This window comes from Neophocaena asiaeorientalis, unplaced genomic scaffold, assembly GCF_003031525.2.
Source record: "Neophocaena asiaeorientalis asiaeorientalis breed wild unplaced genomic scaffold, Neophocaena_asiaeorientalis_V1.1 scaffold85, whole genome shotgun sequence".
In the NCBI taxonomy this organism is placed as follows: Eukaryota; Metazoa; Chordata; class Mammalia; order Artiodactyla; family Phocoenidae; genus Neophocaena; species Neophocaena asiaeorientalis.
Window position 1 is genome coordinate 11,266,622 of NW_020174301.1, and position 26,930 is coordinate 11,293,551.

General features: G+C 50.3%; 1 protein-coding gene across 5 annotated transcripts in view; it reads left to right on the plus strand.

Annotated features, from left to right (window-relative positions):
- TACC2 (transforming acidic coiled-coil containing protein 2) overlaps positions 1 to 26,930 on the plus strand; it is a 186,178-nt gene that overhangs the window by 142,529 nt on the left and 16,719 nt on the right. For 4 of the 5 annotated variants that reach the window (XM_024756028.1, XM_024756027.1, XM_024756029.1 and 1 more), the window contains 6 exons: positions 4,008 to 5,319; positions 9,148 to 9,208; positions 10,341 to 10,542; positions 16,660 to 16,721; positions 17,728 to 17,843; positions 18,996 to 19,167. In XM_024756028.1, the coding sequence (XP_024611796.1) occupies positions 4,008 to 5,319; positions 9,148 to 9,208; positions 10,341 to 10,542; positions 16,660 to 16,721; positions 17,728 to 17,843; positions 18,996 to 19,167 (1,925 nt within the window). Of the gene's footprint in view, positions 1 to 4,007; positions 5,320 to 9,147; positions 9,209 to 10,340; positions 10,543 to 16,659; positions 16,722 to 17,727; positions 17,844 to 18,995; positions 19,168 to 26,930 lie in introns of those variants that run through there. The other variant, XM_024756031.1, reaches the window with a different exon arrangement.

Genomic DNA, 26,930 nt, shown 5'->3' on the forward strand with positions numbered 1-26,930 from the left:
TTGCAATCGATTATTATTCACATGCTTGGAAGGACGTAGAGCTAGGCTCCCCGTGTACAAGACCATTTGCGCTTGATATCCTGGGTGAAGCTAAGCGTCTGAGTGCAGGGGTGCCTTGTGTTGGCACCTTTAGGCCTCTGGGCCTGTGGGTTCCTGCCCAGGGCGAGCTGGCTGGGGGGGGGGGGGAGGCAGAGGGAGCAGCACAACACAGCTGGCAGTACGTGCTCCAGCTAGAAGCAGTCAGCAAGGCTAAGGGATGTGGCCTTTGAAGACAGTAGTGTGAGAGTTGGGTGACATCGGTTGCCCCTCGTTGGCTTTCTCCCTTTCCTTGGAATCCCCTCTTGTTTCCAAACACATTTCTTTTTTCCTTAGCTTGGGGATTGTATTGCCTAGCACAGTTAGGGACTGCCCTGTGTGCCCTCAAGTTCATATGTTGAAGCCCTGACCCCCCAGTGTGACTGTATTTGAAGATAGGACCTTTAAGGAGGTGACGAAGGTTAAATGAGGTCGTAAGGTGCTAATCTGTTAGGGCTGACGTCCCTGTAAGAAGAGGAGGAGACGTTAGGGATGTGCTCACACAGAGCAAAGGCCGTGTGAGGACACAGGGAGAAGATGGCCATCAGCAAGTCAAGGAGAAACCAAACCTGTGGACCCCTTGACCTTGGACGTCCAGCCTCCAGAGCTGTGTTGTTTAAGCCCTTTGGTCTGCGGACTTTGTTCTGGTGGCCTGAGCTGACTGATATGTCGGGCACCACCTAGTAATCCTTTGGGTATCGTGAACCAAAGATGCTGATTTTGTCCTCAGACTGAGCCAGAACCTGGAGCCAGGACAAGGCGTTGGTCTCCAGGGCAAGCGTTGCCCAGGTCTGCGCTGTTGGGATGCAGCAGGCAGAGGACGTGAGCACGTGGATGGATCCTTCCTTACCTCTGTGTCCACAGCATGCCCCACAGTGGCTGACGTATAGGAGGCAGCCAGATTGTTTGACATATAGGAATGAATGAATAAATTGTCTTCATGCAGATACGATATATGGACATTTAGAAATCCAGTGGGGGGGACCGGGAATCCAGTTGGACCACACTTGCTTTGGAAAATCAAGGCCTGCACGTGGCAGTGACCCATTTCTCTGGTCTAAAGTTTTCTCTGAAGAGCATCGAAGGGCCCTCCCAGCCCTGCTCCGGTCAACAGACAATAAAACAGTGGTTCTCAACCAGGGATTATTGCGCCCCCCAGGGAACATTTGGTAATTTCTAGACACATTTTTGTTGTCACAGCTTGGGGTGGGGGATGCTAATGGCATCTAGTGGGCAGAAGCCAAGGATTCTGCTAGACATCCTACAATGAACAGGATGGGCCCGCTGCGACAAAGTACTAACCATCCTGAGATGGCCACAGTGCCGAGGCTAAGAAGTCCTGTGTCGAGACTCGATTTCCTGGTCCATGATGATTTAATTAGGGTGTGTCAGTTCTAAAGAGGAAAGCCACATTAAGCCGTCAGAGAGCTTTTCTTCTGGGGAAAACAGTTAGCAGATGGTTGAGCTGCATATCTGCTGACTGTTGCACGGTCTGGGGAGAACTCCTGACATCTGAAGGGCCTCGAAAGGCTTCCTTCTTCAGGCTGCTGGGGTATGCGTGGCAGCCTGAGAGAAAGCAGGTCAGCAGTTGTGGGCCTTGCTTTGGAAATGATGGGCTGGGCTGAGGCCCTTTCTCTCTCCTGCAAGGCCCATTTGAAACACCTGGTCCTCTGAGTCCCCTGGTCCTTCGGTGCCCTCTGTACTGTGTGTCCAGGGCAGGAAGGGGAGGCAACTGCTGATGCGAGGATGGGGTGCCGGAGGGTGCCAGTCTCTGGAGGAAATAGGGAGGGAGACGGTTGTAGAAAGAAGAAGGGAGGGGACATCTTTTGAGATGAGAATGAAGCAGGCGTGTTTTCGAGACACGGAGGAATCTTTTGGCAAAAAGCGTTGAGAGCCTTCAAGCAAGTGCTCCCATCTTCTAGGACATCTGCTCCAAGTAGGGCCTGGGGTGGCTTTGGATGCAGAAGAGAAGGGAAGGTTTGAAACCATGGCTGGCGAGTAGACCTGCTTCCAGGAAGTGATCTCAATGCCAGAGGCATTTATTGAGCCGGCAAGAGAAACTGTGGCAGGTCCAGGGAAAACGAAGATAAATCAGACCAGGTCCTGAGCTCAGGAGGCCGGCATTTCCTCGTGTTGTCTTCATCTCCTGTGGTTCTCTGCTAAGTGCTCACCACCTCGGGGTGCACTGCCGTGAGCATGAACCGCTCTGAGAAAAATCTACAGTAGGAAGCCAGTTTGGGTGTAAGTGAGGATTTCACAAACCTTGTTGGTTTGTTGGAATGAGGGATTAGGGCTGCCAGATTTAGCAAACAAAAATACAGAGCGTCCAATTAAATTAGAATCGCAGACACACAGTGAGTGACTGGGACTTTATACTAAAAAATGTATTCTTTTATCCTAAATGCAAATTTAACTGAACATCCTATATTTTATCTGGCAACCCACGGCAAGGGGTGGGGTGGGTACTGCAGGATATAACTCCTGACAGTGGAATGCCGTCCCAAGTCATATATGTGCCAGCTCTTTTTTTTTTTTTTTTTCTTTTTTTGGCCGCTGCACACAGCATGCAGGATTTTAGTCCCCCGACCAGGGATCGAAACTGCACCCCCTACGGTGGAAGCCCGGAGTGTTAACCACTGGACCGCCAGGGAAGGCCCCGTGCCAGCTCTTGAATTCCTTCTTCTGCAGACCACTTTGCAACGTTTTCTCCCCTTTGTCTAGGGACACGTTTTCAGTTTTCTGGCCAATCGTTTTCTGGCATCTTGACTGCCCAGGACAGCTGTGAAGCCAGAAATGCATGCAAGGTGCCGCCTGGTGCAGGCAGAGCCCAGAGGAGCCAAGCCAAGGCCAGGCTGGCCGCATCCCAACAGAGCAGTGGGGTCATGAGATGATGGAATATCTCTTGGCCAGCATCTGGAGCACCGCAGCATGTTTTAAAATAAGGATCAGCCTCCTTGGCTGGTAGTGGCTGAGGGGGGAGGAGAAACGGGGAAGAAGCTCCAGAAAAATGGAGAGACGATGGATGAGAGGGAAGGCCAAGAAGAGGAGCATGGCAGGCAGGGTTGGAGGGAGAGATCACGGAGATCCCTGGAGTCGGGACAGGTGGCAGACGGGGCGAGCTCAGTCCTGCTGCAGTTGCCCGGGGGCCTCCAGATAAAGGCTCTGACGAGTCGAGAGCAGGCTGGATGATGATAGCAACTAGTATTTCCCAAAGGCTCACTATGCTTTACTTGCATTATTTCTCTGTCTTCCTTTCCTGCTCCTCTCCTTTACTTTAGCCACACTGGCCTCTGATATTTCTGCAACACATCAGGTGTGCGCCTACCCCAGGGCCTTTGCACTTGCTGTTCCCTTTGCCTAGGATGCTTCCCCCCGCAGGTATCCCCCTGGTTCACGCCTTTACCTCGTTTCTGATCCTGGCTTCAGTGTTTCCTCCTTGGAGGGCTTTGCCCAGCTGCCTTATTTTAAAATTGCAACACCCCTCCCCTGGCTTTCTTTTTCTCCATAGCACTCGTCACCATCCAACAGTCCATACGTTTTACTTGTTTATTGTTCCTTGACTGTCTTCTCCCTAAAGAATGTAACTACCAGAAGGGCAAAGATTTCGTTCATTGTTGAATACCCAACGCCCAGAACAGGTGCTTTGTTTGTTCAGGCACTTGGTAAACATATTTTGAATGACAATGATTTGAGCTATTCCTTAAACAGCCCTTATTGCTCCCACTTTACAGATGCGAGAGCTGAGGGTCAGCTTGTCCAGACCCTGGAGCCAATGGATGAGAGCAGGATTTGTACCCAAGCAGCGTGCCTGTCCAGTGGTGGGTGGGTTGACCTGGGGCTCTGGTATTAGAGGGTTGTAGTCTGGCATGGGATGAGAGACTGTCCGAAGTGTCCTGTGTCCTTCAGTGACGGCTCTGTCTCCGTTTCCTCAGGATGTGGCTCTGAGCCGGTCTGTGTCCCCGATGGCCCCCGCAGCAGCTCGGTGGAAGGAAGTCCTTTCCGTCCTCCGACACACTCCTTCTCCTCCGTCTTCGATGAAGACAAGCCGATAGCCAGCAGCGGGACTTACAACTTGGACTTTGACAACATCGAGCTGGTGGATGATTTTCAGACCTTGGAGCCTCGCTCCTCAGACTCTAAGAATCAGGATTGCAAGGTGAGCTCGCGGAGGAAGTCCACGGACTCTGTCCCCATCTCTAAGTCGACGTTATCCCGCTCGCTCAGCCTGCAAGCCAGTGACTTTGATGGTGCTTCTTGCTCAGGCAACCCCGAGGCCGCGGCCCCGGCCCCAGATGCACATAGCACGGGTTCGAGCAGTGCTTCCAGTACCCTTAAGCGAACTAAGAAACCGAGGCCACCTTCCTTAAAAAAGAAACAGACCACTAAGAAACCCCCTGAAACCCCCCCAGTGAAAGAGACACAGCAAGAGCCAGCCGAAGAGAGTCCCGACCCCAGCGAGGAGAATCGAATCGCCGAGACGAAAACGGAATCGGCCAAGACGGAAGGTTCTGGACCAGCCTTATCGGAGGAGGCACCCGTAGAACCTGCTGCTGTGCCCAAGGCTGCCTGCCCTCTGGACTCCGAGGGTGCAGAAGGGGCCATCCCCCCAGCTTCTGGGGGTGGCAGAGTGCAGAACTCACCCCCCGCTGGAAGGAAAACATTGTCTCCTGCCACGGCCCCAGAGGTGGTGGAGGTGTCCGCATTGGATACTGGGGGGCAAGAGGACTCCCCAGCCAAAGGCCTCTCAGTGAGGCTGGAGTTTGACTATTCTGAGGACAAGGGTAGTTGGGACACCCAGCAGGAAAACCCCCCTCCCACCAAAAAGACAGGCAAAAAGCCGGTTGCCAAAATGCCCCTAAGGAGGCCAAAGATGAAAAAAACACCCGAAAAACTCGACAACACTCCTGCCTCGCCTACCAGATCCCCTGCTGAGCCCAATGACATCCCTATCGCTAAAGGTACCTACACCTTTGATATTGACAAGTGGGATGACCCCAATTTTAACCCTTTTTCTTCCACCTCAAAAATGCAGGAGTCTCCCAAACTGCCCCAACAGTCATACAACTTTGACCCGGACGCCAGTGATGAGTCCACTGAGCCCTTTAAGACATGCTCTAAGACCCCCAGCTCACCTTCTAAATCCCCAGCCTCTTTTGAGATCCCAGCCAGTGCCATCGAAGCCAATGGAGTGGACGGGGATGGGCTGAACAAGCCCGCCAAGAAGAAGAAGACGCCCCTCAAGACGTAAGTTCAGGGGTGCAGGTGGTAAGATCGGAGTCGGGGTTGGGCATTGGCTGTGATTGTTGCTCACTTGCCTGGATGACCCGTCCCGCATTCGCTGCAGTGCCACCGTGTTTGCGGCAGGATATCTGTTTTCATTCCTCTCTGCACCCACAGTGGTGGCTTTTCCTATCCACATATCCCGTTGGGTCTAGAGTCATTGATCTTTTGCCTCAATTAGTCAGTGGTCTAAAGCTTTACTTGTAGCTGAAGACCTGACTTTCAACTTCAGGAGAGTGTGGGAACCATGGAAAGGGAGCAGCCCAGTGGAGGTCTGGTCAGCCTCCCTGTTGGTGACTTGGCATTTTCTGTTTAACACGTGAATTGCTTTTTGGAGTGGCTTCAAAACTAAGAGATTTGTCCTTATATTATTAAAATTTGTAGTGTTTGTTTCTGCCCATTAAGGAGACATTAGCCCAGGAGGCAAACACAGTAGGCTTGGGAAGCCCTTGAGAGAGAGAGAGGTCTGGTCTGGGCCCCTTCCTGTACCCAGCTAACGTGTAAGAAGCACGCCGGTTTGTCTTCACCCCTGTGTAGTCATCTTCATAGTCGAGCGTCCACAGGCCCTGTAGGTCCAGTAAAGGTCAATGGAACCTGAAAGGGAGAAGCAGTCCCCATGGTCCCCAGGAGGCCATTAATAATCAGGTCTGCTATCCAAACACTGGCCAAGTAGACTGAGCATAATACTACGTGTCCATGCCTCTGGAATTCATCCCAAGACCCAGCTCCAACTCGGATGGCTACTGGTCCATCCTCAGGACTTTGGTCCAAGGGTAGGTGGTTTGGTGCTTGGAGCTTTTCTCCACTCATGTAGTATCATCAATAATTTAACAAGGGCAAGGAGACCGGGCTTCTGGCGGCAACTCAGCAGAACAGACCATGGCTGCTGGCCCCTCCGAGTCTGCCTGGCACAAATCGAGATAGATGGTGTCCTGTTTACCTCTCATTCTGGGCTCCCCCAAGCATTTAACATTTGAGAAGAACCCAAGGCTTCCTGAGAAGAAGGTCTCTAAGCAGGCTTTGGCCTTGGATCACCTTACCTCTGTCCGGTGTTGGATAGAGGAAACAGTCCTGGCCAAAAATGGGACTTTTCTTAGATCAGCTGCCAAACCAGGCCCTCCTTAAAGATTCCATAGTATCTTTGTTGGAAGCTTTGTTTTAAGCCTCAAACGGAGAAATCTGAAATGCCCAAATCACAAAGCTAATCTCTCATTTTGGGGATGAGAGCCAGTTTGTAGCCACTACCTCCTCCTTCCCTGCAGATAGCTTGGTTCTCTTCTGTTCTGTCATCAGAGGTAGCTAACCGAGGTTGGGGAAGCTAACCCGTCTCCAGGTCTTACCTCTAGGGCAGATGGCTTGGAATCCTACACTGGGGTGACAAAGCTCTTTGAGCCACCAACATTTTATGGGATAACTGGAACCAAGAGAGGAAGGCGTTCTCGGACAGCCCCTCTCCAGAAAGCGGGGATGTGGCCCACACTTCCAAGCAGAGCAGCGGATGGCTGTAGCCTAACCCATTAATAACCAGTTGTCTGCAGATTTACCTTTTTTGTCAGTTCCTTCTGTCTGTCTCTCTTTTTCTTTGTCTTCTTGTCTTAGGATGGTTGAAGACGTGATGTCTGTATGTTCTCTGTTGTAAGTAAATTAAATGGAATCTGCCTCTTACACCAAATGTGCTTTTTTCTGCCTTTGTTTTTGCTTCCAAGCTTTTTTAATTTCCTTTTCGTGGCTGCTCCTTACGTATTTCTGTGGCGGGCCTGGGAATGCTGGGGCATGGGGCTTCCCAGTAGCAGAGGTTATTTATCTGTTTCATCGTGATTAGCATAAATGAAACTGCTTGGCTGTGAAAACGTGATTATCCAACATCTGCCTGCTTGTCAGGAATGGAAGTTTTTTTTTCCCCTTGCTTATTGGACGTCTTCATCTGAAACCCATACGTTTTTTTTTTTTTTCACTCTCATCCCATTCTTTCATTTGAAATTGGGCGATTGCTTTCAAAGTATCGTGGCTTCACATTAAAATAACCACCCAGTCCAACCGCAGGCAGCAACCGCTACCACTTGTTCTGGCTACACGTGAAGCAGAAATGTTTGAGCTGTTTCAAATTGAGACCGATGGGAGCCCCCTGAAACGCAGGGTCAGCTCAGTGGAGCACACGGCCGTGAGAGCCATCGCCAGGCTGCTCTGGGTCAGCAGGACCGGGCTAGGTATCAGCATGCCATCTGGGGGTCGCCTTGTTGAGGGAGACAGAGCAACAGAGCAGACCACCGCTGTGCCTGGACTGCTTTGCCTCCCTGGCCAGGAGAGATCTTGTGGGCTGCTCCCGGGGGGCCCAAGGACAGGCACTTTCTCTGCCTCTCCATTATTCCACGAGGAGCTGGCCTGGCCCCAGACATCCAGCAGCCCCGGGATAGGGTGGAGTCTCTCAGGCTCTCTTCTGCCCAAGGGATTTCTTTGGTATTTTAGAGCCATTTAGCAACTGTAAAATACACAGTTGTATATTTATATGCATGGACAAATGTATGCTTCAAGCTGTGATTTCACTGTTCACATGGCAAATGTCATAAATGCTGTAAATAACCATTTATGGTATTTCTTTCATGACTGAAAGCCATTGTTGGAGCGTTTCATTCCAGAGAACACGAGGAGGAACTTGGTGCCAATTTGCTCTGTCCACCCAGTTAACGTATAGAGCAGGGGAGGTGAGGGGGGTGGTCTAAGGTGAGGGGGACCCCCGCACAAGCCCTTGCCTTGCTGGGGGCAGGACCAGACCACGGAGGGGCCTGAGACCAGGGGGCAGGGGCCGATCTGCAGGTGGAGAAGCCTCCATTCTGATAGTGGAGATGAACCCCTGACCACCCAGTAGACTTAATGGAGCCATCTGCGCTAAAAGCCCCTTCTGACTCTTCTGGAGTCTGAGCTGATGCTTCCTTTGCCTAGGTCCTCCCCTCTCCTCCCCTCTCCCTCAGCCCCCAGTTATTTATACGAGGGGGAAAAAAAGAGAGACCAGAGTTGGTAGTCGTGGTTAGGAAAGACATTTTTTAAAAAAATTGTTTCATCTCCGAGAAAGAGTTCCGGAGATTGGTTGCCCAACAACGTAAACGTATTTTACGCTACTGAACCGTACACTTAAAAGCGTTGACGGTGGTAAATTTTGTGTTATGTGTATTCTACCATAATTTTAAAAAAAAACGATCTCACCCCTCGCCCTGCCTTTAGTCAGAATCCCACCCGGAAGTTCAGAGGTGCGGGAATCCGTTAAGCTCGGAGTCCCCGCACGTAGGAGGGAATCTGCCAGTTCTCCCTGAAGACCCAGGACTTTCCTTCCTGTTTCTGCACGGCTCCTTCGGTTGTTTGAGTGCTGTGTCGGCTTGGTCTTCTGTGAACTGGATCCTGTTCATTGGTGTCACGAGCTGACATCCCCTCCCCCACCTTAGTTGGTTCAGACATTCCTGGATGGATCCAGATATATTAATCTGCTCACCAGAATCTGCTTTTTGAAATAAGAACATCTGGGTAAATTTAGCTTCTTTTTCTGGGTCAGCTCTCCAAAATGGCATCTCTTCCAAGATTTCCAGCTTGATGACTCTTTCCCTCGGGGGCAATAATAATATCTGTTGAAAAGTCGGAATGGATTGTCGGTGTGGACGTCTTTCAGTTGGTGTTGGAGTGGTGTAGACTGGAGGGTGGTCTGGGTCAGATACTCAGCAGTCAGACGCTCTGGGCCTCAGTCGGCTCTGGAATGTTCTGTGCCTCTGTCTGTTGTGTTTACATTTTCCATTTTGTTTCCAGTGACACATTTAGGGTGAAAAAGTCGCCAAAACGGTCTCCTCTCTCTGATCCACCTTCTCAGGTATAATGTTCCCTTGATACTTGTGATTTTATCCCTCACTCGGGAAGATAAGGCTGGTGTGTTTTTATTCCCCATTAGTCAATAGAGTTTTCTTTTCTACTCATCATGCCCCTCTCCTTGCCTCCTACATGGAGGGTCCCTCAGTGTTTGCAAGACATTGTTTTGATCCCTTTCCTTGGGGAAACATCAGAGTATGTCCCAAGAATAGGCAGATGTTCAAGAAAAATGTCAGTTGGATTCTATGGGAGTCGTGCTGGTCCATTTTGGCCAGTTAATCTGTTGAGAACTTAACTTGAATATCCAGTTGCGGAAGACTGCTGAGATAGACGCATATATAGTGAGAAAGAAATGAATATGTGTCAGGAGCCCTGGATTATGTAACCAGGGTCCGGATGGGGAGATAAAGGGCTTTCATCCCCTGCAGAAGTGGTGGCTTGGGCTCTTTCTTCATACGAGTCCCTGTCTCCCTCTTCCTATAGTTCCTCTACCAAATATACGCCATTTCTTCTACCCTGTTTACAGACCAAGAAGGGTATCCTGAAGTATGTGCCAGGCCATTCAAGGTCATAAAACAAGCAAAGCCCTGGCCAGCCAACCCTGAGCAGGGCGAGGCTGCAGAGAGGCGCCCAGCCCCACGAGAGGGGTCTTGGGTCCAATGCCACCTCTGCTGTAACATTTCTGGGCTCCCACCCTGCCCTGCTCAGCTGCACACCCTCTGTGGAGATGGAGATGAGACCCCCCTCTCTCTACCTCCCGTGTCAGGCGTGAGGATTGTCAGGCAGTGTTGATGATGTTGATGTACAAGCCTGAAGCACTGTGTGGGCGTAACACTATAGTTGCCTTCATAAACGTGCCCGTAGTAAAAGTTTCCTTATTTTTCTCAAAGTGAATGGGCAGAAGTATCTCAAATAACCAAGACACAAAATCCTGATTCTTTTAAAACCCACGGCCATCACCCCCTTGAAACAAACCATCAGAAAAAGAAATTCATAGCGGAAAGACTTTGTGTCCTTGGGACTATTTTGAGCAGAGGAATTTGACAGGGACCGGTCCTGGTGAGGGGGGGCCCAGACCCCTGTGGGTGGGCGCGGAGGCTGGACGAGAGAAGAGACAGCTTCCCTTCTCCTGGTAGGACCCCACCCCCGTGGCCACGCCGGAAACGCCGCCCGTCATCTCCGCGGTGGTCCACGCAACCGACGAGGAGAAGCTGGCGGTCACCAACCAGAAGTGGACGTGCATGACGGTGGACCTGGAGGCTGACAAACAGGACTATCCACAGCCCTCGGACCTGTCCACCTTCGTCAACGAGACCAAATTCAATTCGCCCACGGAGGGTAAGCAACTCGGTGGCCGGCTGGACCGCCACTCTGCCTTGGAGACCACTGCCCCTAGGGAGCAAAAGGCCAGGAAAGGAACTTCTAAGCCAGGTAACCCTGCTGTTGGCTGCCATCCCCGGTGCACCCCGAGCTCAGGCTGCCTTTTGAAACAGCCTGAGGCTTGAAACCAGCTGAACGGTGACCCCGGGGCACCTGCTGAGAGCCTGCAAAGAGCTCTCTAACTCTGGGTCCTGAGCTCACCTGAGCCTCGCACCTTCTTGGCTCTATGGCTTACATCCCTTGAGGATTTTGAGTCAAATGCTCAGGGCACGTCAGCCTGCCTGTGGGGTCTCTTAGCCCACTGTTCATCGGCCCCACGGGACGTCCCACAGTGTGACCGACACCTGCTCAAGCCCCAAACCAGAGGTTCCCCCCAGGCTTGCCAACAAGAGGACTGAGTCCTTCTGAATAGGCCCCAAGCAAGTCACTTATCTCATTTGTATCTTCCTTCCCCTTGCGTATACCCACTTTCAGCTTTCTGCCTGATTCTTCGGCTTGAAAAATTCATGTATCTTAAGTCAGCAACTAGAACCTTCCTGCGAGGGATTAGTCCATTTCCAGGTGTGACGGTCCCCTGCATCCCTAGTCCTCCTGGGGCCTTTCCTTCACCCACCACCATGTGGGGCTTGTGAGCCTAGTACTGGGCCGTCATCCCAGCACTGTGGGCTGTTGTGATGGTTCTAAGTTTCCCTTTCCAAGATCTTGATTTCTAGCAATTTTTAAAAACTGAGTAGAATTCAACATGAGGACAGTCATACAGGGAAACCTTATCTCCGCTTCTTTGCTGCTAAGGAGAAACCATGATCTCCATCAGACAGCCTCCTGCCCCCGCCTGGGCAGGGCAGGGCAGGGCAGTAACCGAGGTAACTTTTAATTGTAATTAGGAATGCTTCCTCTGGAGGTTCTTGTATGATCAGGCTTCTTGGTGGCTTGCTTTGTGCCCATGAGGTCTCTGAATGGTACCAGTGAGATCCATTTCAAGTTCTGGGGGGATTTTGGGTGCTTATCTTATTGTAATGCCTTTCTCTAGTTTGATGATGAAAAGACAATCCAAATTACGAGTCTTTGGACTTTCGGGCATTGTATTTTCTGCATAATGGAGCCTTTGGTTGGTTGTCTGGTTGGCCCTCTGGCTAGGGGTTTGGGAGGCTTAAGAGTCACCGTCTCGCTCCAACCTGACCCCAGGGGCCCAGGCCTGGCCTCAGCTTTCTTCAGTCCTCCTTTTCCTCTATGCACACACCCCTGGGCCGTGACTGTACCGGATGGAACCACTTTCCCCCAGGGACGCCCCTGCTCAGCTCCGCTGCAGTGGCTCCTGCAGGATGCCCCCTGCTTCCCCGTCTCCCAGCCTTGCCCTGGACGTGGCCCCTCTGCTGTCTGCTATCAGTGCTTGGTCTGAACTCGCTCTGAGGTTACGTAACGCGGTAAGGATGATGCGGGCGCTCCCTGCTAGACTGTGTGTTTCTTAAAGACGGGAAGCCCATCTGAGCCAGCTTTGTTTTCCTTACAGCGCCATGAACATCGTAAGGGCTAAAGACAGCTTTGTGAGGAAAAGAAAATAGAAGGCTAGGCAGGTAGACAGGTTAGTGGCCACAGTTTGATCTTTGCATCAGTCAGCACCTGTGTGAGGGAGACGGACAGAAGCAGCAGGGGGTGACTGAAGACTAGCAGGAGCCTGGCCAGTTTGTAGCACCTGTGGTTTCCTGCTGGCTCACCTCTCTTGAGGCTTAATAAGAAACTTTTAAATGTCATAGAAACCAACCTGACCTCGCCATTATAGATAGGAATCAAAAGGTGTGTGTTTTGAGCTGTGTGTGTGTGGTTGTACCATCAGGAACCAAATAAATACATGCTTTTTTTTTTGGCCGCGCCACATGGCTTGCGGGATCTTAGTTCCCTGACCAGGGATTAAACCCGGGTCCACGGCGGTGAAAGCGGGGAGTCCTAACCACTGGACCGCCAGGGAATTCCCTACATGCATTATTTTCATGATACCTTTCAAGCTAATAGGTGCCTCATTCAGTGGTAACATCTATTTCTTCATCTTTAACTTAGAACTAAAGCAGTCCACTCACTAGCTTAGTGGCATATTTGAGAATTCTTTGTTTTCTGCAAAAGTTCCACAAATAGGGAAATCTGTAAGTTTGGAACAAAACTGTAGTAAACCTGCCTCCTTAGAAAATGACTATGGGGCTTCCCTGGTGGCACAAGGTTAAGAATCCGCCTGCCAATGCAGGGGACATGGGTTCGAGCCCTAGTCCGGGAAGATCCCACACGCCGCAGAGCGGCTAAGCCTGTGAGCCACAACTCCTGAGCCTGCACTCTAGAGCCTGCGAGCCATAACTCCTGAGCCCGTGTGCCACAGCTACTGAAGCCCGCGCCCCTAGAGCCCATGCTCCGCAACAAGAGAAGACACTGCAATGAGAAGCCCACGCACCGCAACAAAGAGTAGACCCCGCTCGCCGCAACTAGAGAAAAGCCCACGTGCAGCAACAAAGACCCAATGCAGCCATAAATGAATGAATGAAAGAAAAAGAAAATGTGGGAAGTCCTGACCATAGTTATACCTGGTGGGCGATGGGAAATCCATTGTCTGTGTGAATTCAGAACAGCCTCAGTTTCAAGAGGTGTGGCCTGCATTCACCTCTCTAATGTACCTGGTTCCCTCCAGCAACTGGATGTAGAAACTGGATGCAGAGCCCTGTTCTCGGATTGTCCTCCTGTTACTGAGCCACGTCTGGCCATACCAGACACGAACCTGGTTGGGGTGCAGATGTACTCCCCAGAAAGAGCCTGCCCAGTGCTGCAGCCGCGATTGAGGCTTTCTTACACTGAAGTCATAAATCACAGGACAATGAAATGTTGGGTTAGAAATAATATTTGCCACTTGGACACGTATTCACTGCAATATGAATTCTCCAAGTAACAGTAATAAGGAGGAGCTGTCGGGCTTCCCTGGTGGCGCAGTGGTTAAGAGTCCGCCTGCCAATGCAGGGGACACGGGTTCATGCCCCGGTCCGGAAAGATCCCACATGCCGCGGAGCGGCTGGGCCCGTGAGCCATGGCCGCTGAGCCTGCGCGTCCGGAGCCTGTGCTCCGCAACGGGAGAGGCCACAACAGTGAGAGGCCCCCGTACCACAACAAAAAAAAAAAAAAAAAAAAAGGCAGAGCTGTCATTGGTGGAGTAGCCCTGCTGCGCCTTTTCATACGTGATTTCATTTCACCCTCGCAGCTCTAGATGGTGGATTTCTGCACTTCGTCACGTAAGAGCAAGGGAGCAGAGGCTTTGAGCTGTTAAGATTTGCTGAGTGTTGAGGGGCTAGTTCTCGTAGGACCAGGTCTGCCTGACTCGAAGGGCCTCTTCTTTTCCGCCATGCTCTTTACGTGAGCGTCATACAGACTTCCTTTCGTTCAGTGTAGAATGAGGATGTTGAGCTGATCGGTACTTCCCTACCTGGGTTCACAAGAGATTCAAGTTGTCTTAATATTTCAGAAAACCTGTGGAGCTGGGTTAGAAAGATGCCCAGCTAGTTTAAAACCGCATGCTTGGGGGCTGTAATCATATCAGCTCACTGTGGTGACACTGATACTCTCTCATTGATTTAAACCTCAGATTGGCAAAATTATAAACATTTTTCTGTGAGTGCTTGCTTACCAAATGCCCTTTTCTGGAGCAATCTATTGAAACATGGTGCCATGAGAGAAAACCTCGTGCATGTGATCCCCAGAGATGGAAAGTTTAGGAACCGCTGGACGACAGAGCCTCCGAAACCTCCTAGCTCTGGTCTGAGACCCTGAGGGAGTATTTGCTTTAGATTCGAAGGTCTGGATGGCCATTGCTGGTCACCCTGTCTCCCTCTACACACAGCTGCACCAGCACCTCCTCTTGCATACGATAGAGAAGGGGTGTCCTGCTCAGGAGCCTAACCTGGTCTTCAGTGGTGGGCACCATTGTTGTCACACTACAGGCATGTAGAAGGGCCACCCAAGGAAGTTGGAGCAGTGTCCTTGTCCCCTTCCAAAAGGCTCGTCTCCTCTCATCACTTATGTTAAAAGTTTCAGAAGTATTAGCAAAGAGCAGTAACAGACCTGGTCACAGTCCCTTACCTTTGCGTGACCAGCTGTGGGGCTTTTCATCTTACATCAAATCATTTTACCCTACAAGATGTATGCACTTTGAGCTCCATTTATGGATAAGTCGATGGGCCTAGAGAAGTCAGGGAGTTGGCTTCCCTGATCCTGGCAGTGGCAATCAGGACTCGGTTGCATCCTTCCGGCTTCTACCCAGGCTCCTTCGGTCCCCCAGCAAAGCTCCAGCCATGAGAGTCAGATGGAAACACAGGTCCCTTGCCTTCAGAACAACAGGACCCATTAAAAATAACTTCGGGGGAATTCCCTGGCGGTCCAGTGGTTAGGACTCCTCGCTTTCACTGCAGTGGGCCCGGGTTCGATCCCTGGCTGGGGAACTAAGATCCCGCAAGTCGCACGGTGCAGCCAAAAAACCAAAATAAAACAAAACTTCTGGCCTCTTCAGCTCGAAGCAGCACATGCTTTAGCGAGCGGCCTCTTCTCTCATTTGTAAAGATGTTGAGCCATTTGGTATAACTGGCGTTACCCTTCTTGGCCTGCCTGCTGCGTGTGGCGTAGTTGAAAAATGGGGCTAAAATTGGTCGTGGCTCCCCTCTCCAAGCCTACCCTCTAAGGCTTAGAATTTAAGGCAGGTGAATGGGATTTTGAAAACCAAGTTCAGTAAGATGTTTTCTCAAAAGGTCTGAGACCCTCTTGGCAGGTAGGAAAGAAGGCAGATGAATGAGCTCAGTGACCTCAAATTCCCCCAGATCTGCTGCCCGGAAACGAGCTCAGATTCCAGGTGGGACACTGAGGAGAGGCTGGAAACCAGAGCCGGCACTGACGCGGGGCCCCCGGGCCTGGAAAATCTCCATGGTGGCTTCAGCTTATTCAGTGCATCCCAGGTGCTCTGTGGCATTGTGGGGTGTGCGGGGGTGTGGTTTCTGTGAAATAATTTAGGGTTAAATCATGCCTTGGCGATAGTAGTAATACCTCGGAGGAGGAAGCAGCTGGTTCACTATTTCTTTTCCATTTAGACGGTCTTTAGTAGAGCAATAAAATGATAGTTCTGGGGTCCTGCACCCAGAAAGTGACAGGTCTAAAAGAGGGCCTAGAAATCACTTTGTCCTTCACTGTACCCTGCCTTTGAAAGATAGTAAGTCTTAGTAAACGAATGCTTCTTCGTCTTCAGTTGAGGCAGACCCTAGGGACAGATTCACACGACGGTAACAGACACTCTGAGTTCCTGCCCAGCATATGGTTTGGCTTAGTCTCCATTCTTCCCAAGTGATGCACAAGTCAGGGCCTTAAGGACGCACGAGGTCCTTCTGGTCGTTAATCCACAAAACTGTCTCCATTCCTGTGATCAGGTATCCAGTGAGAGTATCTGGAGTTTTCTCTGCAGCCTGAAGTCTCTGGTCAATTTGAAGTAGGTCATCTTTCCATCAAATTGGACTTTAATAGTCTTTGCAGCTGGACGTTTGATTTGCACCGGCCCTGTTGGCACTGGAAGAATTTCGGGAAGCATTCTAGACAACTCACAAAGCTTCTCTTACAGCAGCACTGTTCTTCCCTTGCTTCCGACAACTGGATGGGCAACTGTGGGTCCAGTTCCAAAATGTCACCAGGACTTGGGAAGGTTCCGTGTATCGCACGTGAGACTTACAGAGAAAAGCAACACCCACAGTGAACACACTGTCTGATCTGAAAACTCTGTGCAAAATGCTCAGATCTTTCCCCAGTCAAATCCGTGCTTGGTCATGACATTTAATTCTCTTGGAACTCTCTCAGGCTCCCAAATGGCGGAAGCCCCTTTACGGTAAGGGGTTTACCAGTTGTCTGAAAATAGCTAAGTCGAGCCTCCCCTTTTGACCATATCAGAAATTTCAGTCAGTGGACATTCTCAGAAAGCTTAAAGCCTTGTTCCGGACCCCACCTGCCCAGCCCCAAACTTTTCACTCCCCCTCCCCGCTCTGGCACTCACCTCTCCTTCTGTTTCTTTTGCAGAGTTGGATTACAGAAACTCCTATGAAATCGAATATATGGAGAAAATTGGTTCCTCCTTACCTGTAAGTTCTTCTGCCTTCAGCCAGCAGGGAACTTGCTCTCCCACCCTGTCAGATTGGTGAACTGGGGCTGGGGGAGTTGAGGTTTGTCTCAATCCACTTCGGATGCCATTTTCAGTGAGAAAAATGATAGGATGCTGTTAGGCTCCCTGCAGAATTACTTCCTGGACTGAGAAGGAACTCGTCAAGAGATTTCTTTTAAAACAGGTGGAGGGAGTGCTTTGGTGGTGTCTAAGGTGTACCGTTATCTGGTTTCTTCAGATGAATTGTTTCCTAGAACTGAAAATTGTCCCTTTGGGCAGTAAGCCTTTCCCCCATCTCTTTTCATTTTGAGTTGTCATGATGGGCACCTGTCTTCCCTGGCTTAACATGTGCTGCTGCTGGGGCACTTGGTCCTGGACATGACCTCTTGTGCTGCTGTCGTCCAGCGATGCCCCCAGGGGTGTGGAGATGCCCAGGAGGGCTTGTGCGACACTCAGCAGCCCGGACACGTTGCTCTTATCTATCTTTCTTTGCATCATTCATAGATGGGGTGTTGCTGCTCTTAAACCACATCTGCTGTAAGTCAGTGAACCTTGATGGTGGGCTCATCACAATGGGGCATCATGCCCGTCTCCACCATTCAACTGTGGGCCACGCCCGGATGGGGGTCTCGCCTACCCCTCTGTTTATCCTCGGTGGCCAGCATGGTTGCCCATCCAGAGAGGATGGCCCCTAAGTGCCGATGGGCTGAGCAGCATGGAGCACACCAACACCATTGCAGTCCCCCCTGGAAATGTTCCCAACTGCAGGCGGTCCCACTTTCTTCCTACACTTTCCTCTTCCCTCCGGTCCTCCTCTCCTGTCTCTTAGCCAGCGCTGCTTTCTCCTCTCTTCCGGGTGGCTGGAGAGAAATGAAGGCTTCTCCCTGATGAGTTATCTGTCCCCATTGAAGAGCACTCTGGTTTTCGTCTCTGTAGCGTGTTTAGGCCACTGCATCCGAGCTGACGTGTCACTTTGATCCCCGCAGCAGGACGACGACGCCCCGAAGAAGCAGGCCTTGTACCTTATGTTTGACACTTCTCAGGAGAGCCCGGTCAAGTCTCCCCCCGTCCGGATGTCGGAGTCCCCGACGCCGTGTTCAGGGTACGACTTCCATGTTGAGAGAGTTATACCCCGGGGCGGAGGTCCCCAGGCCTCTGAGTACCTGCCCTGCTCCCCTGACCCCCGTTCATTTGCACACACTCAGGCAGCCCACAATCCCATCTCCCTGTGTCCACACGGGCACAGATGCAGTGGGTTTGTCACGGGCTGCCCTTTGGACTAAGGTAGCACCCTTTAACTGCTGACACCGTGAGCCCCTCCCATGACCTGCCGGTGCAGGCCGCTTTATTGTGTAATTTGTCCCGTGGGGCGGCAGGACGCCTCAGCATTCAGTGCCCGAATCCCACTCCCAACCCCTACTGGTTGTGTGACCTGATGCGAGTTACTTGACCCTCCTGGGCTGCAGTTTGCTCACGTGTCAAGTGAGAGTACTAATAAAATTGATCCTGTAGGGATTTTTTGAAGATGAATTGAGGTGCTACTTGGGATAGGGGTAGGGGTACCTGTTCAAATAGCCAAAAGGAGGAGTAAACTGAGATGCTGTAAGGAAAGCACTTGTCGCAGGGCCTGGCGCAAATGAAGTTCTGATAAACGTTTATTATTCATATGGATGTGAATGTAAGCATTTGTCAGGCTCCTGTTCTGAGCTGTGTGGTGCTGGATTGGGTGGTGGGGGGGGTATCATGCTAACATTGGGACCTTCCTGTCCTCTCCTACCTGCTGCTTTCACTGAGTAGGGGTGAACGCTCTTGCTGTGACTTCCCATACCTACTCCGGAATCTGCTCAGGGTGGTGGGAATGAGGTGATGATGTTATTGTAACAGCAGTAATGGCGCCTTATGACTGGTGCTCTAGGTGCAGGCAGCATCTCACTCGATCTTCACAGAGTTACAGTACCTAATCCCTCCCGCCAAGGTGCACAGCCAAGGGGTTGGCAGTCTGCTAACTCCAGAGCTCGTACCCTTAGCCAATGGCATCTGTGCTTCTGGCTGTCCGTTGTCAGCAGGCTCTTACGTGGGGCTGGACCACCCTCTATCCAGCCAACGGACCCCTTGGTCACCTCAGACCTGCCCGTTTTCCTCAGGGAATATAACCTTGGAAGTCGAGGATCGCTTGCTGTGTTAGTTGGGTCATCCTGGCTAATTTCAGTGGGATTTCCAGTGCAACCTCTAAAGATGCGCTTTGCTTCCTTAGCTCAAGTTTTGAGGAGACTGAAGCCCTCGTGAACGCCGGGGCAAAGATCCAGCATCCCGTTGCACGAGGGCTGGCCCCCAGCCAGGAGCCACACTTGCAGGTGCCAGAGAAATCCTCCCAGAAAGAGCTGGAGGCCATGGCCTTGGGCACCGCATCAGAAGTGATCGAAATTGTAAGTGGGGTTGGAGGGGCCCGAGATCACTGCGGGTGAGCCCTGGGTCAGCTGGGTTCTGTCACCACTTGGGCCAGGCCTTCAGAGCAACACTCCCCTGGGACCTGATGTGGGTCCCTATCCCCCTATCCCGCCAGAGAAGCCAGCCTAGGAGACCCCACCCCATAATAATGAGAGAAGGTCTCTCCGTCCTCACCAATGTGGTTTTGCGGTTCTCACCTAAGTGCTTTATTGGCCTTCAGGGTTATTCATTTTCCACTTCTAGCCCCTTCGGGCTGGACTGTTGGTTTTTGAGCTGCCATCGGTCTGTACCCTGCTTCTCTGTCCTCTTTGGCAGAGGGCAGAGTATGGTAGATCAGGAAACACTCTCCTTTCGAGGAACAGTTGGTTCTCCTGGGCTTTGGTGATGGGAAGTCCCTCCTGTCTATAGACCAGGACTTATACCTCTTCCCTCCCAACCCCTGTGGGACCTGCAGAGCGAATAGACCTGAGCTGAAGGCCTCACCCACGCACCCCACACGTCTAAAATCGATCACCCTTCTGGCCAATTCTATTTTTCTTTTTTTATTTCCCCCTAGCAATCCCCAAGAGGGTATGAGGCCATTGACTTGGCGTGTTGCTCTATTGCTGCAGATTAGTAGACATTCATTGATCTCACGCATCAAGTATTTATTTAGCACCTACTGTATGTCTGGCAGGTGGATACTGGGAAAATAATAGTGAGCAAAAAGAGAGTCCAGACGGGACCTAGGCTGTTTCTCAAATAGATACTATGAAGGACTCATGCGTGATTCAACTTATGCAACCTTTGCCTTCTGATTTTGAAGTCTTTCTGATCTACCAGTTTGAGGTCATCTTTCCATTATTTAGAAAATGACCTTTACCAAACCTTCCTTTGGATGTTTACAATGGAAAGTATGTTCTTGATGACTTACGTTTAGAAACCCCATCACCTACCTTGTCTCCTACCCACTGAGGTTTTAAAGTAAATAAGTAAAGGGTAGCTTTAACTGGTTATGGAGTGAGGGTGACATGGGGGTGGAGAGGGCACCTAAGGCTGTGCTTTTGGGGAGCGGGTTGGGCCTGCCGATCTCACGATGCCCATGACCAGCATGTGGGAATTAGTCCAGAGGAAAAGGAAAGTATTGGCACCTAACTGATACTCTCTTCAGCCTTAAGGCAGAGATGTCCAGCCAATAGATGGGTGGTCCTTGCTTGGAACCGATATCACTCTGCTCTCCTCTATTTTTCCTCTGTGTCCTCCTCTGCCGGCCTTCAGACAGCTCCTGAGGGCTCCTTTGCCTCTGCTGATGCCCTCCTCAGCAGGCTAGCTCATCCAGCCTCTCTCTGTGGTGCGCTTGACTATCTGGAACCCGACTTAGCAGAAAAGAACCCCCCAGTATTTGCTCAGAAACTTCAGGTTTGTAGCCCACGTGTGACCTTTGGGGAGTTTGTCAAAACCTCAGTAGAGAATGAACCTCCGAACTCCAAATGCAATGAGGCAGGATTTAATGGAGCATTGCTGAGAATGTTCCAGATGGAATAGCTTCCCCTCAAAGACAGATATATGTGGTGTTCTTTACCCAGGACGCCAGAGTACTATAAATCGTGCCATTACATGTGGAACAAACCATTTGTATTTCAATTTGGAAAATGGACCGAAGCAGTCATTTTTTAGAAGTTTTGATAGCCCCAAAAGCAGTCTCTCTGATTTATTCCTGGAACCAAGGGTATTAGCTCACCATGGAGCCAGGCTGTTTATGTATACAAGGTTATCTCAGACCCCTGTTGAGATAACATCTGGACTCAGGTCTTGTATCTGGCACCAAAAGAATTGTCCACAGTCTGTGCTTTAAATTTGACAGCTCAATTTGATACCCTCTAGACTGGGATGTTCAGAGCAAAAACTTAAGAGAGATTGTTAATAGTCATTTGAGATATGCAAATCCGCTCGTGGAAATTGTTGGCCGACTTGACATGAAATGAACAAAAGGAGAGAAATTGAAAGAACAGTGCACTAAAAATTCTGATCCCATTTTAAAAATTATTTCGTATTTGCGTAATACTTCCCGCCAGACATCCCAAAGGGTGATTTAAAAAAAAAAAAAAAAGGAAATGCGACACTTATTTCATGATCTGCTGAGGTGTTAATTGTGAAAGAAAGCCAGCGCGTATGTTTCCCCGAGTACCTGTCATGACACATTCACGTGGCACATTCGTTTCTTGGATGTGGAAAACATTTCCGTCCTGTCTCGATGCATTTCCCCTGCGGTCTGCTCATTTCCCACCCCTCCGGCAGGAGGAGTTAGAGTTTGCCATCATGCGGATAGAAGCCCTGAAGCTGGCCAGGCAGATCACCCTGGCTTCCCGTAGCCGCCAGGACACCAAGGTACCGGTTTGCTGCTGCCGTGTGCTGCCTCTTGAGAATGTTGTGTGGTCCAGAAGCTTCTTTGCTAACCATGGCCAGGCAGGTGTTCGACAAAGTATGATTTTCCAAAAAGCTAAACGTGTGATTTATGCATAAGTACGCACTGAACACACCAGCAGGATGGTAAAGCTTGTTGAATGGAGAAAAATACGAGAAACCGATGTCCAGTCAGTGGGGTAAGGAGGCTGGAATAAGGTTGCAAAGTTAGATACAAAACAGGTTAATACTAGTTAAACAGGACAGATAATTCATAACCTTTGAGGTTCTTTTTTCTTCCTATAGAAATCATTTGCTTCGCTACTAATAAAAAATAATTTGCACCTTTTCTATTTTCTACAAGTTAACATCTAATTATACTGAGACCGGATCCCAGTCAATAGTGAATAGGTGAAAACAAGATCTTCCTGAGATGTCAGATGACCCTTAGGCCAGGGTCAAAAGGATGACAGAAAAGCAGTCTCTTTCTGCAAGGGGAGAGCGTAAATATTTCAGGTTTTGTAGGCATCTATTTGATCTCTGTAACAACTAACTCAGCTCTGGCACCAAGCTCTGCTAAAGCAGCACTGGACCACACGTGGATGAACGGGTGTGGCGGGTTCCGGGAAAACCCTTTTTACAGAAAAGGGCAACGGGCCACTTGAGCCATCGCCGTAATTTGCCAGCCCTTCTCTAGAGCAGAGTGTGGTATTGACAAGACCTGCAGAAATTGTTTTGCTGGCTTCCAAGTTTGGAGTCATTTTTCTTAACAACTGGAATGTGTCACTGATGACACGCACGATGGAGCGTGGTCCGGGGAGGTTCAGGCCACCCCCAGGGCTGACGGGTGCACCTGGCCTCTGAGGATCCGCCTCATTCCCTCTCCCACACCCCACCCCCAGTTGGCAGCCCGGTGAACCTGGGCTGTGAGACCAGGCCTGGGCCCCAGTGCGCCCTGTGGCCCTGAACCAGTTGGTGAGCCTCTCTGAGCCTCAGTTTTTCCATCTGTGACAAGAGGCTAATAGCAGCGAGTTTGCACGTTGCTGTGAGGACTGTAAGTGCCGTGCAGAGAGCCTAGCACACAGTAGGTGTACGATCAATGAAAGCTGCTGGGAGGTGACCTTCACTTGTGCCTCTCGTTACCTGATGAGACTCTCCCAACATCTCCCTTCAGACAGCGGGTCCAGCTCCCATTTTACAGATGTGGAAAACGGAGCCTGGGAAGCTGGGAGAGTTAGTTGCCTGTACATCTGGGAGCCTGGGAGCTTGTTGCCTGTACATCTCAAGTAACAGCTTATTTGGCAGAGGGGCCCGTGCTCTCTCCCATCACTTGTCCTTGGGACAGGATCAGGAGTTCATCTGCTGGCCCTGCCCTGTGGGTCCCCCACATGTGGTTTCCCTGGAACCAAATGGGGACCCCTTTCCAGAGACATCTCTCAGTGAGAGAAGAAGGTCATCCCGTGGCTGTCCAGACTGGGGCCATCAGGTGTTTACAGGAATGTAAACACCAATTGCTGATGTCTTTGTTCTTGTGGCAGACCCATACACTTGGGTTTAATTTCCGTCAAAATGAGATTTTTAGAATGCATTAAGCAGCAAGGATTTTTTCCCCGTTAGATTTATTTCTTGATGTCCTTGGGTAGTGGCTTAAACACAGAACGAATTGCTTGACGTTTGGTCACTATAAATACAGTTTATTCCTGTCCAGAAGTCTGAGGCAGAATTGAGCATGTTCTCAGTGGTTCCAGTTGAGTATAAAGTGTTCAGGACTGCCTGATACCCGTGCCTACTTCTCAGAGACGGCCGGCAGTTGACTTCCCGTCAGTTAAAGCCTGTTCTCAGACCGTGTGTCCCGATTTTGATTGAGAAAATACTGTCACCTGAGTCTACTGAGTGTGGTTTGGAGAGACAGCCCCCCCCCCCCGCTCCCTCCTTCTGTTTTCCAGAAGGGCGTGTTAAAAGAATTATTCCATAGGGGTAGAAGTGTCTTGGAGTATGAGGAACATTTTTCTCTACCATAGGAACTTGTACCACTTTTGTAAGAAGTATCTTAATCTAGTGACGTTGGCCCATGGAAAATAGATGTTCTTTTCTGTAGCTCACCAGACCTAGGGTGGTCCATTTACCTGAACCCATTTCGGTTTCTGTGGGTTTCTTGCTGGTGAGATGCTTGGTTGCCCCTTAGCGCATATGGAAACTGCTGATATATAGAAAGAGAAGACAGCAGCTGTGTATCCAACTTGTTCTTTTTTCTGCTCATATGTCTCAGTTGCAGGTGACCTAGCCCAGTGTTTCTGGCAGCATGCTCTTAAACTGTTGCTAACACAAAATGAAATCACTTGGAATGAAAAAAACTCATACTGAGGGCATGAAAAACGTCATGAAATACGATGGGGGTGATTTCTGGTCGCTCCTGTGAGCAGCTTCACTTGACATTTCCCTTCAGACTGAAGGCCAGGCCAGCAAAGCCAGCCTTCCAGGCACTGCTGTGCGGTTTCCTGTCTCATTAGAAAATGTTAGAAACGAGGGAAACTCCGCAGGGGCTGGGGTGTCAGACCCCTTATTGTTTTCTTTCCACACGCTTCTGGTGGAACTGAATTCGGTTGTGTCCTCCTGCGGGGGATCTGACCAGGTCACTGGCTGTGAGGTGCAGCAGCCCTGGATTCACCACTAAACCAGGGTGGATAGAACGTAAGCGTTCCATCTGTATGGCTTTCCAAGGGCTGCAGGGCACAGGGATGGATTTAATTTGTGTGTATAACAGATACTGGGTATGGTCCAGTACCTGGCCTTGTGGGATTAGGGGGACCCTATATAAAGAAGGAAGGATGTGTCTGGGTAACATAGGAACAAGGATCATACAAATGGCAAGCTTTGGGACCGGAGGAGGTCCTAGAAACAGGCTCCCCTGGGAGGGAAAGGGTATTAATCTTCAGTGTGTGATTCCTCCAGGAGTCCTGGCCCATAAAGGAAGATGCCTGGGTTGTCGCAGCATCAGTGGGAGAAGGAATCAGGTCTGGGGCAACTGTATGGTTGGTGAAAGGCCTGATAGCATAGCTGCCTTTTCTCCTTCTGTGTCCGGAAACCACCCACCCCGGCCATTTAACCAGGTGATACCCGAAACCCGCAAGAACAGTCTGAAGGGCAGTGACAAAGGGCTGGCACGTGGGTTTCAGCTTATTTGCCAGTTTCAAGAATTTGTGGTTTTCGTCTGCAGCCTGTGTTGAGGTCTGAGGCCATGTCTTGACCTAGTGGGAAGGAGAGGCCGGTTGGTACTGGTGGCGCCTCCTGTGGGGAGTGGAGTAAGGGCACGTATCAAGTGCCTTCCTTTTGTTTGCCATCCTGAACTTGAGACCCGCCCCTTGTCAGATTTGGATGGAGCGGCACCGGGGTGAGGCTGCTCTCTGCGCCACCTGGCGCCACGTGGCCCCATCACCCCCCAAGCACCTAGCCTGTGTCCACGCTCCATGAGCTTGGTCCACGACCTGATCTCGGCTTTTGGGCCCTACCCCTGCGCCTTCTCACTGCTTCCCACCTGGTTTCCGGGGACCAAAGCGATCCTGCTTTGGTCCAAGACATGGCAGCTTCCCCTGAGCCTGGCAACAGTGGGTTGGACACCAGGAGGATTGTGAGCCTGGCTGAGCGACAAGACCCCCAGCCCCTGGCTGCAAGGCCAGAAGGACCCCAGGCATGAGGTCTGCAGGCCTGATCCAGGCGACAGTGCCCCAGGGGTCCCCGCAGGGACCAAGATCTGAGGGAGTGGATTGAGAGGTTGGACGTTGGTCCCGTGCAGTCTGAGTCGTGGCCACTTCACATCTTAATTTGTGATTCTGGTGGCTTTTTGGTTCCTCTAAAGTCACAAGTGGGAGGTTATGTGGGAGAAACAAAGCTTAATCTAAGTCTGATCTTAAAATATCATCAAGAGACAAACCTATTAATTTCAGTTAAAAACAATTCTTGGTTGTAAGAGAAAACCAGGGTGTGTACCTTGAATTGCATTAACATGCAGATACTCTGGTAGTAATTCAAATGGATTCTTAAGTCATCATGTTTCTTTATTGAAAACACCAGGTGGCCAGGATGACCGGTGGTAGTGAATTACTGTATCTGGTAGTAACCGTTTGCATTTCCTTAGAAAGCTCCTTATTTTGTTTATTTTTCATCCCCTTCCTTGTTTTACAAAGGACATTAGGCAGCTTAAAGATCATTAATTCCTGCACTGGTCATATTTTGTTTCTGCCCAGTATGATAAAGTTAGTTTTAATTCATTTTCTCTTGCACTTTAGAGAGTTGGTTTATTTTGGGTCAGGATTGAATCTCATTCTGGGAAACGATTTGGCCAAATCTTATTTAGATCCTCAATTTTTTCATCATCAGAGGGACCAGGATGAGTTGGACGGTGTCTAAGGTTCTTTCCATTTTGAAATGTTATTCTGATTTTTTTCAAAGAATACATTATTTTATTTAACTGTGACAGGAACAGGTTTTTTTAAAATCCTCTTCAGAATTTTTTGTGTTTGAACTTTCTCGATAAATGTAAATACTGAGTCTTGGTGTCTAGGTATAATTTTCTATTTACTTCCTGAGAAGTTTCCCATTTGACAAGTAGAACCTTGAAAACATCTCAGACATCAGAGACTAATGCCTACATGGGAGAGGCTCTGCCCTGTGGTCTGGAGGACCTCTTCAGAGAGGTCAGCCTGCCTGCTCCTGAGGGCTTTAAACTTGTGTTCTGCTCAAATGTCCTGTCACCGAAGATCCTGGCATCCCACTTGACAGGTGGGCGTGTCCCTGGGTCTGGTACTCCCTTCTGACCAGCAGTGGTCATTCTGGGTCCCATGTGAGAGTTAGCCCAGATACTCAAGGCCAGGCAGGGGTAGTGACACCCACGCAGCAGACGCTCGCTTCCAGGACAGCCTAAACCACTTAGTTCATCGTGCATGTGTACAACTAACTGGTCCTAACTCGGTGACCTCCAGTCCTATCCATTAAGCTTCCACCTGCATTTTCTAAGCTGTCACAAGTTCATTGCCTCTGAGGCCACAGAAGGGTAGGCGTGCCTGTTCCCGAGATTGAGGAGAGAAATTCTGCCCAAGCACCTTCGGGTCACCCCCTTCCCAGTTACCATTGGTTCTTTCATCTCCTCTGCTTCCATCTACAAGATAAGTCCTCACCGATCCTTTCCCACATCTCTGTCTTCCACACTGTGGTGTTCTGTTCACGGCTCCATCTCTTCTCATAAATTTCCCAAAGAAATAGCAGTTGCCCTCCGCCATTACACCCCCATTGCTTCACGTCCAGGTGGACTCTAGTAACCAGGGTGGAGGTTTGCCTTGGCAACCACGACGGGCCAGGAGGT